The sequence below is a fragment of the Mus caroli genome, chromosome 8, assembly GCF_900094665.2.
Source record: "Mus caroli chromosome 8, CAROLI_EIJ_v1.1, whole genome shotgun sequence".
Lineage (NCBI taxonomy): Eukaryota > Metazoa > Chordata > Mammalia > Rodentia > Muridae > Mus > Mus caroli.
The window spans coordinates 77,088,733-77,105,277 of NC_034577.1; the positions used below are offsets into that span (position 1 = coordinate 77,088,733).

Sequence of the window (16,545 nt, forward strand, 5' to 3'; positions counted from 1 at the left end):
GGTTTTTCGAGACAGGGTTTCTCTGTGTAGCCCTGGCTGTCCTGGAACTCACTCTGTAGACCAGGCTGGCCTCGAACTCAGAAATCCACCTGTCTCTGTCTCCCAATTGCTGAGATTAAAGGCGTGCGCCACCACTGCCTGGCATATTATGTTTTAACAAAGAATTTTTCACTTCATGTAGTATCTGTAACACTCATCAAAGAACAATACATTGGTCTTTCTAGAGATAGGAAACTATATATATAACTTTTAAGTATTCCCATTGTGGTCTCTGTCACTTAACAGGTTGAGTCATAAATAAAATTTTATACCTATGAACCAATGATGGGAAGTTTCTTGACCTAATGTTTAAATGATTCACAAATATACAACTATACAAAGATAATAAAACATGATAATTCAATTATTTTTAAAATGCTAAATGCATAAAGATTTCTTTTATTAAGTGAATATAAATGTGCTGTTTTCTACTTCTAAGGCTCCTAAGGGCTATAAAGGTCAGCATGATACCCTATCTTTTATAAACTCCCCCCCTCCACAAGAAAATACAGGTGATGAACTCAAAGTGCCATGACCTATTATTTCCATATTAATCCTCCACCACGCCTCTCAATGATTCTAAATTATTAAGCACCAGGCAAAAATTCAGCATGAGGGCTAACATGGGTCTGCACACATAAACACGGGCAGACTTAGCTCTGAGAATGGAGTATCTGCCACATACATTTTATTACATACAGTATCCTTTCTATAGTGCTGGCATCTAAAATGTTACATTCCATTTAACTATGGACCTAGCATGGTTCTCTTCACCAAAAATCAACACAGCCGCATTTTCTACCTCAGTAGCACAAAAGATTTAAATGTATTTTACTATATTGTTATATATATCTCATTAATAGTAATTACATTATAGAATATAATTTTAAATTTCACTCTGTTCTGCTTCCTTAAAGATATTTTTTAACTTTCAAGATTTTTCAAGCCTATAACACCATTCATAGCATCTCCAAAGCAGGCATACCTGTCCTGTTCCAGATCTCATTAAATATATGGCACTTTTTTGACAGTCCTTATCTTCACAGCCTGGCAGCAAGTGATCCATGTGTCCATCTCCATCTGCCAAGGGAAACATCCGGAGTCCATAACAGTGCAGAATAAAGTGTGCATGTGTGATAGCTAAGGCTCCTATTTGTTAAGTGAACCCATCATAACAGTGCAGAATAAAGTGTGCATGTGTGATAGCTAAGGTTCCTATTTGTTAACTGAATCCATCAGTCTGGATTACACCACACAACTTGACCCATGGCTGAATAATGAAGGTGAGCCATTTAAAACATTACTCAGGGCGTGGTCACCTACTACCTAGACTGTATCTTGCTGTGTGTTGTTTCTGAGTCTTGTTTTAAATTGCAAACTTCTTTGTGGCTAGATGTTGTTATATATAAAATTATTGAAATTAAGCCTGATTTTAAATAATTTTAGAACTTACTTAGAATTATTAGTATTTATTTCTGTTATTTCATTTTGGGGAATGAACTCAGGTGCTTGTACATATTGGACAAATGCTTCTACCCCTGAGCTACAAGGCTAGCCCCAAATAGCCAAAATATTTTAGAGGTAGTTCTAGGTTATGTTACATAATTAACTCTGTTGAGAGAGAAATAGCACATGTATGCATGCAGTAACACATTAAATAGCCAATTTTAAATGTGGTGGACTTTTAAGTAGCTTAAGTGCCTTTTACTCAGCATAAACTTCACCTCGTGAGTTACAGAGTTTTCTATACTTTGACTTCTCAAAACACCCACATATTTTCACCAACAAGGACACAAATGAAGGGTACATATTCGTTGCAGTTTTGACTGGCAACTTTATAGGTTACATCAGGCTGCCTGGCAAGGGTTCTTTACATCTGACTAGATTTTCTGCAAGAGTGCTACTGCTCTGTACCTACCTTCTGAGACAGATATAATATATATATAGCCATTTCTCTCTATATTTAAAATATCATATCTCAAGGGTTCTGGGATCACCTCTTTTGATGCCCCTTATATATGAGGACCCCACTGTTAGAAGGCCTGAGAGACTAGAGCGAAGTGTTTCTGTGATGAGATAGTAATTTAACCCTTAAATTCAGGGCATCTTTTGAGCTTTTTTTAATCACTGATTTACTCTGTCATTTCACTTGGGCCCAATGTAGTATTTACAGCTGGATGGAAATCAAAGGATTATTAATACAGATATAGTCCTCACAGTACAGAGATATATAAAGAAAAGTGTATGACTAAAATAAGTTTATAATACCTCAATAATTCATTTAAACAGGCTTTACAGGATAAAGATTTAGCCAATGGAGTCTGACCTTAATATAAAGTATGCTTTCCAGATCACTTGAAGTATTTTTTTTTTTGGGGGGGGAGTGGGCCAAAAACATCTTTATTTGCCAAGCAAATAAATGGATTTAGAAATGAATTATTTCTTAACATTGCTTTTATCTAGTCAGATAAGCCTTATTTTATCTTTATATATGTCTAGTGTAAGCTAAAGAATTAGTAAAATACAAATTGTTGCATCCAATTGTATAATTAAAGCTCTTCCGACTACTACATTTTAGCTTTAAATTCAATTTCTTCTCATAAAATTTCCTACATATGATTTAAATTCAATGGGTAATGGCTGAATAAGCTAGCTGTTTTTCATTTGTTTGTTTGGGACAGAATCTTGCTATGTAGCTTAGACTGCTTTCCAACTCCCAATCCTCATGCCTCAGCCTCTCAAGTGCTGGAAACTTAGTAGTGAGCCCTAACACCCAATGAGCTCACTGTTTCCATAGTGTTGGTTTATTTCACTGCAAAAACTTAGCTGTGGTTTTATTTATTTATTTTAACTTATTAGGTATTTTCTTCATTTACATTTCCAATGCTATCCCAAAAGACCCCCATACCGTCCCCCCCACCACTCCTCTACCCACCCACTCCCACTTCTTGGCCCTGGTGTTCCCCTGTACTGAGGCACACAAAGTTTGCAAGACCAAGGGGCCTCTCTTTCCAATGATGGCCGACTAGGCCATCTTCTGATAGATATGCACCTAGAGTCACAAGCTCCGGGGGGTACTGTTTGGTTCATATTGTTGTTCCACTTATAGGGTTGCAGACCCCTTTAGCTCCTTGGGTACTTTCTCTAGCTCCTCCATTGGGGTTCTCTGATCCATCCAATAGCTGACTGTTGCAGTATTTTTTAAACAATTCAAGAGGTACTAAGTATTAGAGGCACCTTCTTCCTGCTCCTCTGTGTTCTCTTCTACAGGGGTGGCCACCGGGACAGTCTCCTGAGTATCCTTATATAAATACATATAGTATGTGCTTTGCAGTGTACTCTGTACAGTTTGGCTACCTTGAAAATTTGACCTACTATGTCTATTTTTTAAAATGTTTAAAAATTTAAAAATTATGTATATGCTTGTTATGTGCCTTGTTTTAGTGTAATTTGTTATACATGTTTGGTTGAAATCTCTGGGAGGCCTGCTCTCTTCTGAAGGGAAATGGAGGAAGACTGGATTTGGGGAAAAGGGGAAATGGAAGAGTGGAGACTAGGAGAGGAGGAAGAGGAACTGTGGTCATGATATAATATATGAGAGAAAAATGAATGATTGAATGAACAAATAAATAATGTGTAGGTGTAGCTCTTTGTGGTATATTCCTATGCTCATAAAAGTGCACATATATGAAGGAACATATCTCAGGATAATAAAGGCATATCCAACACACCTTTATCTCATATTATATTACAATAGGAAACATTTTCAAATTCCAATCATTTTCAAAAATCACAAAAAAATAAGACTTTCTACTTTCTCCACTCTTACCCAAAATAACACTGGGAATATTAGCCAGGGCAAGAAGATGAGGGAAGTCAAGGGACATAACTAGGCATGCAGGAAGTCAAAGCAGTCCTCTATGCAGATGATGTAATTCTATAATCAAGAGGTCCTGACAGCTTTAGAACAAAACTCTTAGCAGTTCATCAAAATGTCAGGAAAATGAACATACAGAGAAAAACCCATAAACACCGTTCTTATTTGACTTCATTGCTGACAAAGACTGTGACCAAAAGCAGCCCAGGAAGAGAAGGACTTACTTCAGGTTACAGGTCACAGCCCATCAATGAAGGAAGCTGGGGCAGGGGCTCAAGCTGAACTGAAGGGGACGTCATGGAGGACACTGCTTGCTGGCCCTCCTACAGCTGCTCACTAGTCTCAGCACAAATGACCAAGAACACTTTAGCACAGGGACAGCCTGAAAGGCCAGAGCATTTGATGGTCATAGCTTGTTTTTAGTTACATTATTTTTTGTTTTGACCCTTAAGGGTCAGTGGCAGAGACAGGACAAACACTGGAAGACAGCATTAAGTATGATGAGCAGAAAGAAAAAAAAAATGAAGTCAGGTGAACAGACCTCAAAGGTCCTGTGAGGCACTAGTTAGTGAATCGACAGAGAGAAGCAACTATCACGAACACGGAATACTTAAACTGCTCATTCTCATCAGAAACCCTGGGGACAGAAGACAGGATGATGTATTTGCTCATCACAGGACACAGGCTGCCCTGCTGGTGAGGGCTTGCTGTGAATGCAGGAGGAGCAGAGCTCAACTGCAGGTACCATGTAAGAGCTAGGCATGGTGACATATGAGAGAGATAACAATAGATGCTTCACATGTAGACTCTTAACTCAAAGGAGAAAAACAGGGTTACTGTAATCCTGCCCCCCCCCCCCCCCCACATCTTGACGAGCAAGGCTAAGAAATCCTGTGTATTTGTTACTTGATATTTAGGAAAGAGTATTCAGATAAAGTTAGACCCTGGTCCTAAATGAGGAACAACAATTTACAAGTGAGCCATAGCTAAAAAACTGACTGAATTCAAAGGGAAATTAAGGAATTTCTTTTTAGGAGGCTCACAATATGTAGTAGAAACTTAATAATGGGCTGAATTTACTTTGATGAGAAAGTAATAAAATCTTTCAAAACAGCAATCTCATGCCAAGATAAATCAACACTTAGTGAATTTTGTAACAGATTTATTTCTGTTTGATTATGACTCCCCCCTCTGCTCCCCAAATCTATAAACAAATATACATACCTTCAAGAACTACACATGTATGGTTTTGAAATGGATAATTTAGGAAAATGGTCATATAGTATAAAATCTTTTATAACTGAACCACCAACCAAAGAACATACATGAGATGGACTTAGGCTCCCCTGCACATACGTAGCAAATGTATAGCTCAGTCTTCATGTGGGTCCCCCAACAACTGGAGCAGAGGCTGCCTCTAAAGCTGTTGCCTGCCTATGGAATATGCTGCCTTAACAGGGCTGCCTTGCTGGACTCAGTGGAAGAAGATACATCTAGCCCCGAAGAGACTTGATGTGCCAGGGTTGGGGGACACCCAGGGAGGCCTCCACTCTCTCAGAGGAGAAGGGAAGGGGGCAAAAAGGAAGGGACTCAGCCTCCTATGTAGGTTGGCTAATAGAATTCATTATTCTGCCTGGCTTATAAATACATTCTTATAAAAATAATTCTTGATATAAAAGTTATTATTAATATGAAAGAAAAGTAAGTACTTGCATATCCTAATTTCTAGATCCTTTCCATGTTACTGATATAAAAAAACTTAAAAAATTCCTACCAATTAAGTTGAGACTACTAGAATTATGGGGTAATGTGATGGTAGGCCAGAGCAGATTAAATACATATAATAGCCATTTGTCTCTATGTGTGCTACTCTGGAAGGGAATAGAGACAAAGAATGACCTGTGGAAGCTGCTAATGGAATACAATGCTCAGGGAAAAGAGAAAGTAGCAAACAGCATTTTCACTATCCACTAATCTCAGTATTAATCCAATTTACCTACCTACGTAATCCTCTGTTCAGTGCTTCAGTGGGTGAAGCACAGAGGACTTATGTACTCATCTACATCCAAGAAACAACATAGCTAAGATTCTCCTAATCATTGGATTTGGCATTTGTACAGAGCAAAAACTGCAGAGTATACACTGAAGAAAAGGTGTATTAACAAACAGCCAGACTTGTTTGAAAAACAGCACAGGATATTTAGTCCCCTCATAACATTCAGTCTTCTGCATTCCTCTGACACCAGGGGATTCTTTTCAGGTATAACTTGCGAGACAGAAATACATCTTACCATCTTCTTAGATGTATGACTGTATTAGATCTAAGAATAGACAAGGTGTCTTCAGTTGTCACTATTATAGTGCTATAGCAATCAAAGAATGAAGAGACTGTAAAGTTCACAGGGCACTGAAATGGGTTGTTCTACTAATCAGAGCAGAATTATAGTGACACGTTCACAATTAAGTAGTGTTATACTACTAAATATTGAAGATATCTATTAAATTATGAAATGATATGTACAACAGTATAAAAGATATCATTATTCTATAGAAATTCTATATTCAAAGGGGGTAATTTTGCTTTCACACTTACAGACATTGTTAAATAGGTTAAATATGCAGTAGTTTTGAGACTGTAATTAAGTCTGAGGTACAGCTTTATAAAAACCTCATGCATAAGGTAAGAATTTATCATATCTAACCAATGTAAATGCTGAGTATATATATAAAAAATCAGGAATCTAATGGAGCAATTTTATAAATTTTATATAAATTTCTCTTAGCATCTCTTCCTGTTATTATCATTAAACACCTAGCCAAAAGCAACTCAGGAGAGAAAGGGTTCATTTCAGTTCATAGTTCCAGGTTATAGTCCATTGGAGTAGGGATGTCACGTCAGCAGGAGCTAGAGGAAGCTGGCACATCACATCCTATTCAGAACAGGGAGGAATGAGGGCGTGTGTGCCTATGCTCAGCTGGCTTCACCATGTTTATACAGTTCAGGATTCTCTGCTACACTGCTAAAAAAGCATGTTGTCCCACATCAATTAACAAAATCAAGACAATCCTCCAGCTCAGAGACCCAGCTTCTAGATGTTTCTAGATTTTGTCAAGTCAACAATTAATGTTAACCATCACAATCACTATATCAAACATTCAAAGTATTTATCAGAACTACATCTGGCATCTCTGACATCACGATAGATGTCTTATGTAACTTTTTGCTATAAAGTAGATAGAAATTCTGGGACTAATCATGCCTATTATGAGAGATATGAGGCTACAATCTACAGAGTGACATGGAATGGAAATACTGATGGATTATAGTTGTTTCAAACAGTTCTGCAGCATTAGCAGATTTAGAATTCCTTAGCACTGTATATGCCACATGGCCATATGTACAAGTGCAATGTTTTAGTAGAACATCTGGAGCAGTAGAGGGAGACATATTTAAATCTGTTGTTTTTACTAGAATTACATAAAAACAAAATTGTCAGTGTAAAGATAGAAAAGGACACTGAGGCACTGTATAAGCATTGTCTCCCATCAAATATTTTCAGTGGTCAGAACTCAGGAATAAGAAAAATGAAAATATAAAGAGCATGCCATATAATATTTTTGGTTCTAGGTTGTCTCATATTGAAATCATCACCAACTGAGATTCTGAATAGTTTTTAGTTCAGTCAGTCAGTTAACTTTAACAAAAACAACCACTAGTACTAATACATTACTCTTTCTCTATGGATGATATTCAAAGTTTTGCTTTAGGATGTTATTTGAAAACATTTCTGTACTAAATTTGAGCTTGATTCTTAAAAGTCAGAAGTTAATTAATGCACTTTTTTTCATTTACTTAAGATAATTAATGAAAATTATTTAAGACACACTCTTCACCAGGATCTTGTCAGGTGAATGGACTGAACTAGAAATCACATTGGTTGAGAAAACCCAGACCCAGAAAGACAAGAAGCCCATGTTCTCTCTCTTCTGAGCCTCCTAGATCTACATCTTCATATGTGAGTACACAACCAGGAATAACTGGAGAAACCAGAAAAGTAAAACAGGAACATGTTGGGGGTTGGGGAGCAATGGAGAGGGGAATAGCAGGGTACAAGTGATCTGAAGAGAGTAGGAAAACCCAGGGTCTCTAATTAGGGAGGAAGAAGGGAAATAAATACAGGAGGAGTGAGAAGGGTAAAATAACACTAAAGATGTTTGACAAGTCATAAGGAATCATCCTATTAACGATCTACCTAAACTACGCAACCCCATGGACTGAGTAACTACAGGCTCCTTGGACTTTCTGTTCATAGCCAGCCATTGTTGCATTAGCTGGACTGCAGTCCGTAAGCCATTCTAATAAATCTCCTTTCTATACATAGAGTCATTCTTTCAGTTCTGTTACCGTGGGGAACCCTGACTAATACAAAGCCTCACCAACATGATAGATTAATCATGATCTGAACAAGACGGGGAGACTCAGGAAGCCTCAGCTCTACACGAACAACTACAAGCAAAGGGGGAACATGGGGCGTTAGGAGAGTCTTCCTTAGGGAGGAGCGCATCAACTGTTTATCTGATACTAAATGGTCAGTCTTAAAAACATACATACAGGTAGCATTATACAGACTGAGCAGATTGTATTTATGTATTTAGGATCTCTCTGTCTCTCCACCCCCCTCCTCACACATATACACAGCATGGGGAGAACACTAATCCCTGCCACTATTAATGATGCTCGGTTATGCTTGCAGATAGGGGTCTAGCATGGCTGCCCTCTGAAAGGCTCCACCTAGAAGCTGACTAAGACAGATGCAGACACCCACAGTCAATCAGTACATGGAGATTGGGGACTCTTATGAAAAAACAGGAGGAAGAACTGCGGGCCCTTAAGGGGATGGGAACTCCACAGGAAGTCCAACAGTTTTGGACTCTTGGGGCTCTCAGAGTCTGAACCGCCAAACAAAGAACATATGTGGGCTGGACCTAGGCTTTCTCTCACATATGTAGCAGAGCTTGGTCTTCATGTGGGTCCTGAACAACTGGAGTGGGAGCTATCCCAAAAGCTTTTGCCTGTATGTCAGATATGTTCTTCTAGCTGGGCTGCCTTGTCTGGCCTCAGTGGGAGAGGAAGCACCTAGACTTGTAGTGCCAAGGTGGTAGTGGGGATACCCATGGGTCCCTCCCACCTGCTCAGAGGAGAAGGGGATGAGGTGACTGTGAGAGGGGCAGTGAGTGAGATGTAATGTGAGTAAGTAAAAAATAAAATAAAAAAAATGAGTACATGAATTTGAAAGAGAGCAAAGAGGAGGATATGGGAAGGCTTAGAGGGAAGGAAAGGAATAGGACTATGGTGCAATTATAATCTCAAAAAATAGTATTTATAAGTAACATTGGTCCAGGTATGACAGAAACAGTAAGAAAGCATTTTTGTGGGTTTCATAGGTAGGATGTTTAGCATGTTAGATGGAGAAACTAGGTATGGAAAAGAGGGTCCAATGTTGGGGGTATGGCATACAATTCTAGACACAGGGGACAAGGAAGACCTCTACATGGTGACAGTTCAGTGAAATCAAAGGGTGGTGGCACAGTGAATATCTAAAGGGAGAGCATTTTATAGAGGGATGAGGCAGGGTAAAAGGGTGGAGGAGGGAGTACTTGAAAACATAAGGCCAGTTAGCTGGAGAAAGTTACAACAATAGTTTTAGAGAGGTATGATGCTACAGAGAACCTGAATTTTAAAATTTTTTCATAAGAGAGAATAGAAATATCCAGATGCTAAATAATACACAGATTAAATAAAAAGCTGAAACCTCTACACATGGATTATTTGACATCTTATTCCTTTCCTAATCAATAAACAACAAAAATTTAAATTTGTTAGATTGTTACTAAATAATCTATCTATAATCAAGTGGAATTTGAGTGTTCTAAGTGTAATTTTGATATAATAATTTCTGATTGACCATGGTTAACCTGAAATTACAACAACATTTTTATTAAGCATTATAAGAATTATAAGGTTATCTTAAAGTAGCATTTTTCTAAAATTATAAAATTATATGATCTTTTCCAATGGATTTGTCCGTGTAACTGAAGATAGAATCAATTTTATACAAACTAAAAAATTCTGTGACAAAGATTCTCACAACTATTTTGTTAAAATAACTTTACTAAGAAATAAATCCTTACTTTAGTTTCTTCTTTATCATTCTACAACTTGTTCACTACTAATTTAACTACACAAGCACATAAGAGAAAAGAAGGAATGAGATAACACACTAAGTGATCAATTCTAGCCACCGTTGTGCTTTGAATCTGTACTTGTGAGAGCATTAAGAGACAAAACCAGTCTTACCAAAGTCTGCAAATGCTGACTGTCCAACCACCACCAGGTTTTTAGGTTTTTCAAAGACACTATGGATAGAGAAGTTTCCACCCTGTTAAAGCCAAAATAGTCTGAATTAGGCCATTATACATAGTCATTTGTCAAGTGAAAAACTTAGAAGAATAATTTAGCTCTTTGTTATTTATTCTAAGAGCATCCCAACCTCTTTCCCACTTCTATTATCAAAGAAACCAGCAAGTTCAAGACAACACAGTGTGACATGCTTGTTCTCCAGAATGTTCCATGATGCTTGTCATCCTTGCACTGCAGCTCTGCATCTCTCACCAGTTCTGTGAATGACTTTTCTAAATTATGTGGTCCCCCCATCCCTGGTATTAGTTATTTTCTTCACCCTTTCTATTTCTGTGGTAGGTCATTCGAACAAAATACAAGTTACCATCACATTAATTACATTAATTCTCCCCTCTCAGTTATCTCTCTTCATCCACTCCCAATATTTACTTTAAGTAATTCATCTTCTCCCTAGGTTACTGTAAATCCTACTCACACTACTGTACCACTTCCAGTTGTTTTTTTTTTTTTTAATCAAACTATTTGATATAGGGTATCAGTAACTGGGGTAACGAAGCTCTACTTATCTGCCTCTCAATCTGAAATCGTTTGACAGCTTCTTAATAGAGTACTAAAGATCAAGTTACTTAGTTTAGAAGTCAGACCATAGTAACATTGTCTACAGTAGTTTTTCCAATCCTTTTAAAAAACATTATTTTTATTTATTTTATGTGTGTGAGTAAACTGTTGCTCTCTTCAGACACACCAGAAGAGGGTATCGGATCCCATTACATATGGCTGGTAAGCCACCATGTGGTTGCTGGGAACCTCTGGACTGAGGACCTCTGGAAGAGCAGTCTGTGTTCTTAACCGTTGAGCCATCTCTCCAGTCAGTTTTTCTAATCTTACTTTCCAACATTTCTTTGATCATCTGGATCAAATTGGCTTCTAATCTGAGTACATTTGGTGATTTTTGTACACTTCACTTCTTGACTGTCTCTTCTTCTCTGACTTCCCACCATTAAAACTCTACTAGCCATTTCAAATGTCAAATGTTTCTCCAAGTCTTCACTGACAATCCTGGGTGGAGCAGAGAACAATAACTGTTCCCATGTTTTGGTCTCTGTAATGTAAGGTTTATATCTCTCATCACATTTCCTGTGAGGAGTCACTGGCATAACAGTCTTGGCCATCCTCTTGGCCCATACATCTAGATTTTCCAGAGTTTGATCACTGAGCTGAGTATACATTTAAGATTCTACTTGGTCAACTGATATATTGATGCAAAGTATTTGACCAGTCTTTCACTGAAAATGGTCAGCTATATTGGGAATACTGTTATCTGATTGAGTTTATACACACACACACACACACACACACACACACACATATATATATACACACACACACACACACACATACACACATTATATATATAATATATATATCAATATTATATGTATAATACACACACACACATATATATATTTCCCTTCGTTTATATTAATGATACACCCAGTATTACTGTGAGTAATGACCTGAAATCTCTCTTTGATTTAACTTCTGTTAGGCTCTTTTAAGAATTCTGCTAAGCCCAAACTTGGCCTTTCATTTCCATCCTTATAGACCTACAAAACCTGTAACTAAATGACAGTGGTCAGAATGCCTCTTCCTTCAGTTAATCAGTAGCTCTGTCCTGTTCTGAGCTAGGATCCTGTTAGGTGAGTTCAAACAAAGATCATTTTTCCTCTTAGTTAATTTCTTTTGTTTCTTGACAATAAAAATTTCACTTTGCTGTTGTTTTATTTGCAGTTGAGCCCTAACTCTCGTCTCTCTATCAAAAGCCCTACTGTAAATCAAACCTACCTTACCATCTTTAGCAAGTGCTTAGTGATAGAAAAAATTGTTGTTTTTGAACATGTTAACTTTTACTTTTATTTTGTGTGTATGTGTGTTCTGTCTGCATGCATGTCTATGTATCATATGCATATAGGGCTTTTGGAGGCCAGAAGGTAGCACTGGATCCCTTAGGACTAGACTTTTGAGCCACCATATGAGTGCTGAGACTTGGACTCAAGCCTAGTGTCATTGGAAGAGCATGTAGTGCTGTTAACTATGGAATGATCTCTCTAGCCCCCCTGGTTATTTTGTTTGTGTTATTTTTGATTTTTGCTTGAGGCAAGGTGTTATTATATAGCATTGGCTGGTCTGGAATGTGCCATGTAGAGCAGGCTGGCCTCAACTCACAGAGATCTGTGTGCCTCAACTTCTCAAGTGCTAGGATTAAAGACATGTGTTACCATGCCTAGGCTTTTGAAAAGTGTTTGAAAAACGTTTACTTCAATGGTTACTCACTGACCCTGCCAGTTTATTGAAACAACTTAGTTTCAGTTAATAAAAATATTTGTTTTCTTCATAGGAAAAACCTATTCAAGTAAAAAGATCTCAATCAAGAATCTGCATGCTTCATGACACTGTTATGCTACGCTTGATTACCTGCAAATTAGGCTAGGAGGAGAGGGGTCCTATGCATGTAAAAGCACTTCATAATCTCATTTACAAATTCTACTTATTTGCATTGAGGCTTGCCTCTCTCATCCCCATGATAAACTAATTAATTTTATTAGTTTGTATTTTGGGATAGTCTAAGCTCAAGATTTACTTGAGGTAGGAATGAAAGGTCATCTCCAAACAAGTGTTTTCTAGCAGTGGGAATCTTTGTGTCAAATATAAAAAAATTAACAAGATTTGTTATCATCAGAAACAAAAATGCAGCTATGTTTTTAAAAACAGGACACTGAACAAGATTCCTCATTGTACTTCAGCCTTTTCCTCTTTTCCTTGATGCATCAAGGAAAAACCCAACTGCCATCGACAAGAAGCATTCAGAGGCTCTGGTCTTGTTTAAACAGATCCTTAGTTTCCTGTGTCAACAACATCACTGGCCCTTCTGTAAGAGATCACTTTCCAGCAATCTCGTCCCACTTGTTTGTGCTGTACATTTGTTAGAACTCATTATTTACTACAATTTTTATAGAATCTATTAGGGTCTCTTTTTATAAAATCTAAATTTTTATAGAATTTTTATAAAATCTAAAGGGCTTTAATTTGGACTATATAGAAGATAATCAGATAATCCAGAGTAATTAGGTGGGAAATCAAAGGTTTAATAATAAACTGTGGTACCTACTATGCACCAATATGCTTCCTTCTCACACATTCTACCAAGCAGACTCTTAGCCCAGTTTCCATGAGGACAGACACTTTCATGCTCGACAAACATGTGACAAAGGTCACTGAGTTGGCCACTTCTACTGACTTAGAATTCTGTTTCCATTATGCAGCCTGGAATTGAGCTTTGATATTTCTGGTGGTTTGTTCTTCATTAATTTATCTTTCATGTTACATATATCAAGCTAAAAATCAAATCATGATCTGCCTTGAAATTCTTTTATTAAGTCTTAAAAAAGAAGAAAAGACCTATGGGAAAAGGTCCCTTAGTCAGTCAATCTGTCAGTGAATTCAGTATCAGTTGATATTAATTAATCCTTTAAAATTAGTTTTGTTTTTTTGACACTTTCATAAATGTATATAATGTATTTTGATTATGCATACAACTTCTCTTGCCTCTCCCAATTATTTATTTATTTATTTTTGTGTGTATTTGTGAAGGCCTAAAGGTGAGAAGAAAAAAATTACTTTTTAAAAATATGTTCATGATCACCAAGCTGAAAAATTAAATGTTAGAATCCTCTTTCAATGGCTGATAGCCCAGCAGGGGTCCTGTTAACATCTCCATTAGAGCAGGCTTATTGCTTTAATTGGCAGTCATGCTAACAACCTGCAGAGGACCTGATGCTTAACTAGCACTTCAGCATTCAGCAGGGTGGGCGCAGCAATGCAACCAATGGCTTTTAGTGTTGTTCTGTTCATTACTGAAACCAACAGACTGATCATGTAATCTTATTTTATAAGTTGTATGCCCTTATGGGGAATTTAAAAATTCTTCAGAGAAGTGATTTCTTACCAAATTTTCCCATATCTCAAACTGGAAGGCATTAGAGGCAGACAATGTCGTGAGGAATAAATCTACAAGGAAAACAAACAGGGATGTAAAACTTTGCAGTCGTACTGATATGCACACTTAAAAGCAGAAAGAAGTACAATACATAGAATAATTGTTAAAATAATTCTACCTAAAAATAAGTTATGTCTGATCACATTTTAACAAGTTTGACTGAATTTTGAAAAAGCAGATGAACTTGAATTAGAACAATTAAGGAAAATGTACTTCTCATTGTTAAGAGTATACTTGTGATGAGACCTTCAAAAGAAATGTGTATTGTCAGAAACAGTTGTTCCCAGCATATTCTTTTACGTTCCTTTTTGTGATGATGAGGATGGAATTCAGGTCCTTACATGTCAGTCAAACACTATCTCTTACCTACAAGCCTCGTCCTATCTTTTTAAATTATACCTGCCCTTAGAGGGAGATCCTCTCCTCTCACTTTGCCCCTCACTGGCAGCTGGCCAGAGAGTTGGCCCTGACAGGGTTATGAGAGTAAGAGAGCTGCCCCCCCCTGCCCCCCCCCCCACCTCATCTGCTGCAGCACTTGGGAGAGCAGGCTTGGTTCCTCACCTGGGTAGCACAGTAGAACTGACCTTGATGGTGGGGGTATAGGTAAGCTGGCCCTGCAACTTGTCTGCCATGCAGTGACATGGGGGAGGGAGAGATGCCCCCAGGTCTCATCCCTTGACACCTACAGCAGACAGGAGAGCTGGTCTCAGGGTCATGAAAGTGGGAGAACTGGCCATGTCTCTCATCAGCTGCAGCACTCAGGAGGGCAGGCTCTGCACCTTGCCTGCAACAGGGTAGAGCTGGCCCTAGTTGCAGGGATTGCCCATGAGCTAGTCCTGAGGGCATGAGATTGAGAGAGCTGGAGAGCTGACATCTCAGATACCTCTAAGGCCCAGATCCAGGGCTTTGAATTGGCCCACCCTAATATCTACCCCATTGATGAACTGCTGGAGTGCATAAAGGGGCCTGCCCTACAGATGCAGAACTAAAGGATCTCCATGACACAGCAGGATATCTGAAAGGAGTCCCAGTGAGGTTCCTGTATTGACAGAGTACAGAAGCCAGGGGCCTAATACCAGACCAAAGAGTCATTGCAATAAACTTCTGCAAGCAAAGAATGGGACACACTGTGACACACTACAGCTTCCACATTAACATTTTTCTTTCTTTGTTGGGGGGAGATTGCAAGGGTGGAGGGCAGGTATGAGGAGAGGGAGAGATGAGTGGGATTGGGGCACAACAACAAAACTGAAAATAGTAAATAAAAAAGTAAAAGCTATATAGTTAATTATTATTATCACTATTATTATTATTATTATTATTATTATTATTATTATTTTGAGACAGAGTCTCTCTAAGTAGTCCTGGCTATACTGGCACTCATTATGTAAACCAGGCTGACCTTGAACTCACAGAGATCTGTCTGCCTCTGTCTCTTGTGTGCTGTGATTAAAGGCATGTGCCATCACTGCCTACCTCTTAAATCTTCCTTTATTTCAAGATTCAAGGTAACATTTTGACCCCAATCACATTTTACATTTTCACCCTTAAAGCTCCACCTGTCTATCACAGGAAGTCCAGCACCATGTTCAATCACAGCAATCTCAACACCTGAAACCTTGGGAGTCAAATAAATCAGGTTTATGATTCTGACTAATGGAAGATTTGTCTTTATAAGTCCTTATTACAGAAAGTGATTGCAAAGTGTGTGAATAAAATGTCTTTGGAAAACAATAGGTTGATAGTGACATCAAACATCAAATTAACATAAAGGCTAGGTGAATGAGCACCTACTTAAAGAATTTATTATTTGTATAATACTAAATTTTGCTAGTGAATATTAAAGGTCTGATGCTTAAGAGGTAACTCTTGGAATATTAAAGTGGTTTCATTCTCATATGCTCTAAAATGGCAATTATGTAGTGTGACATGAAATAATGAATATTTTAAAGAAATGCTTTTCCCAACATGATGCCTAGACACCTAACATTCACATTTTATTATTTTGTGTCAAGTTTTATACAAGTGTATAAAGGGAGTATATGTAATTATTATAGCTGTGTTAAAAATGCTGAGTAATTTGTTCACTCTTAGGAGTTAGGAGTCTTTGTACACAGACTCCTAACTCTAGGTAGAATAATTTGATGTCTA

General features: G+C 37.8%; 1 protein-coding gene across 1 annotated transcript in view; it reads right to left on the reverse strand.

Annotated features, from left to right (window-relative positions):
* Itfg1 (integrin alpha FG-GAP repeat containing 1) overlaps positions 1 to 16,545 on the reverse strand; it is a 123,870-nt gene that overhangs the window by 47,094 nt on the left and 60,231 nt on the right. Inside the window, exons 7-9 of the mRNA XM_021170171.2 lie at positions 14,344 to 14,405; positions 10,275 to 10,356; positions 1,025 to 1,119 (exon numbers count right to left, since the gene is read on the reverse strand). Of these exons, the coding sequence (XP_021025830.1) occupies positions 1,025 to 1,119; positions 10,275 to 10,356; positions 14,344 to 14,405 (239 nt within the window). The remainder of the gene's footprint in view (positions 1 to 1,024; positions 1,120 to 10,274; positions 10,357 to 14,343; positions 14,406 to 16,545) is intronic.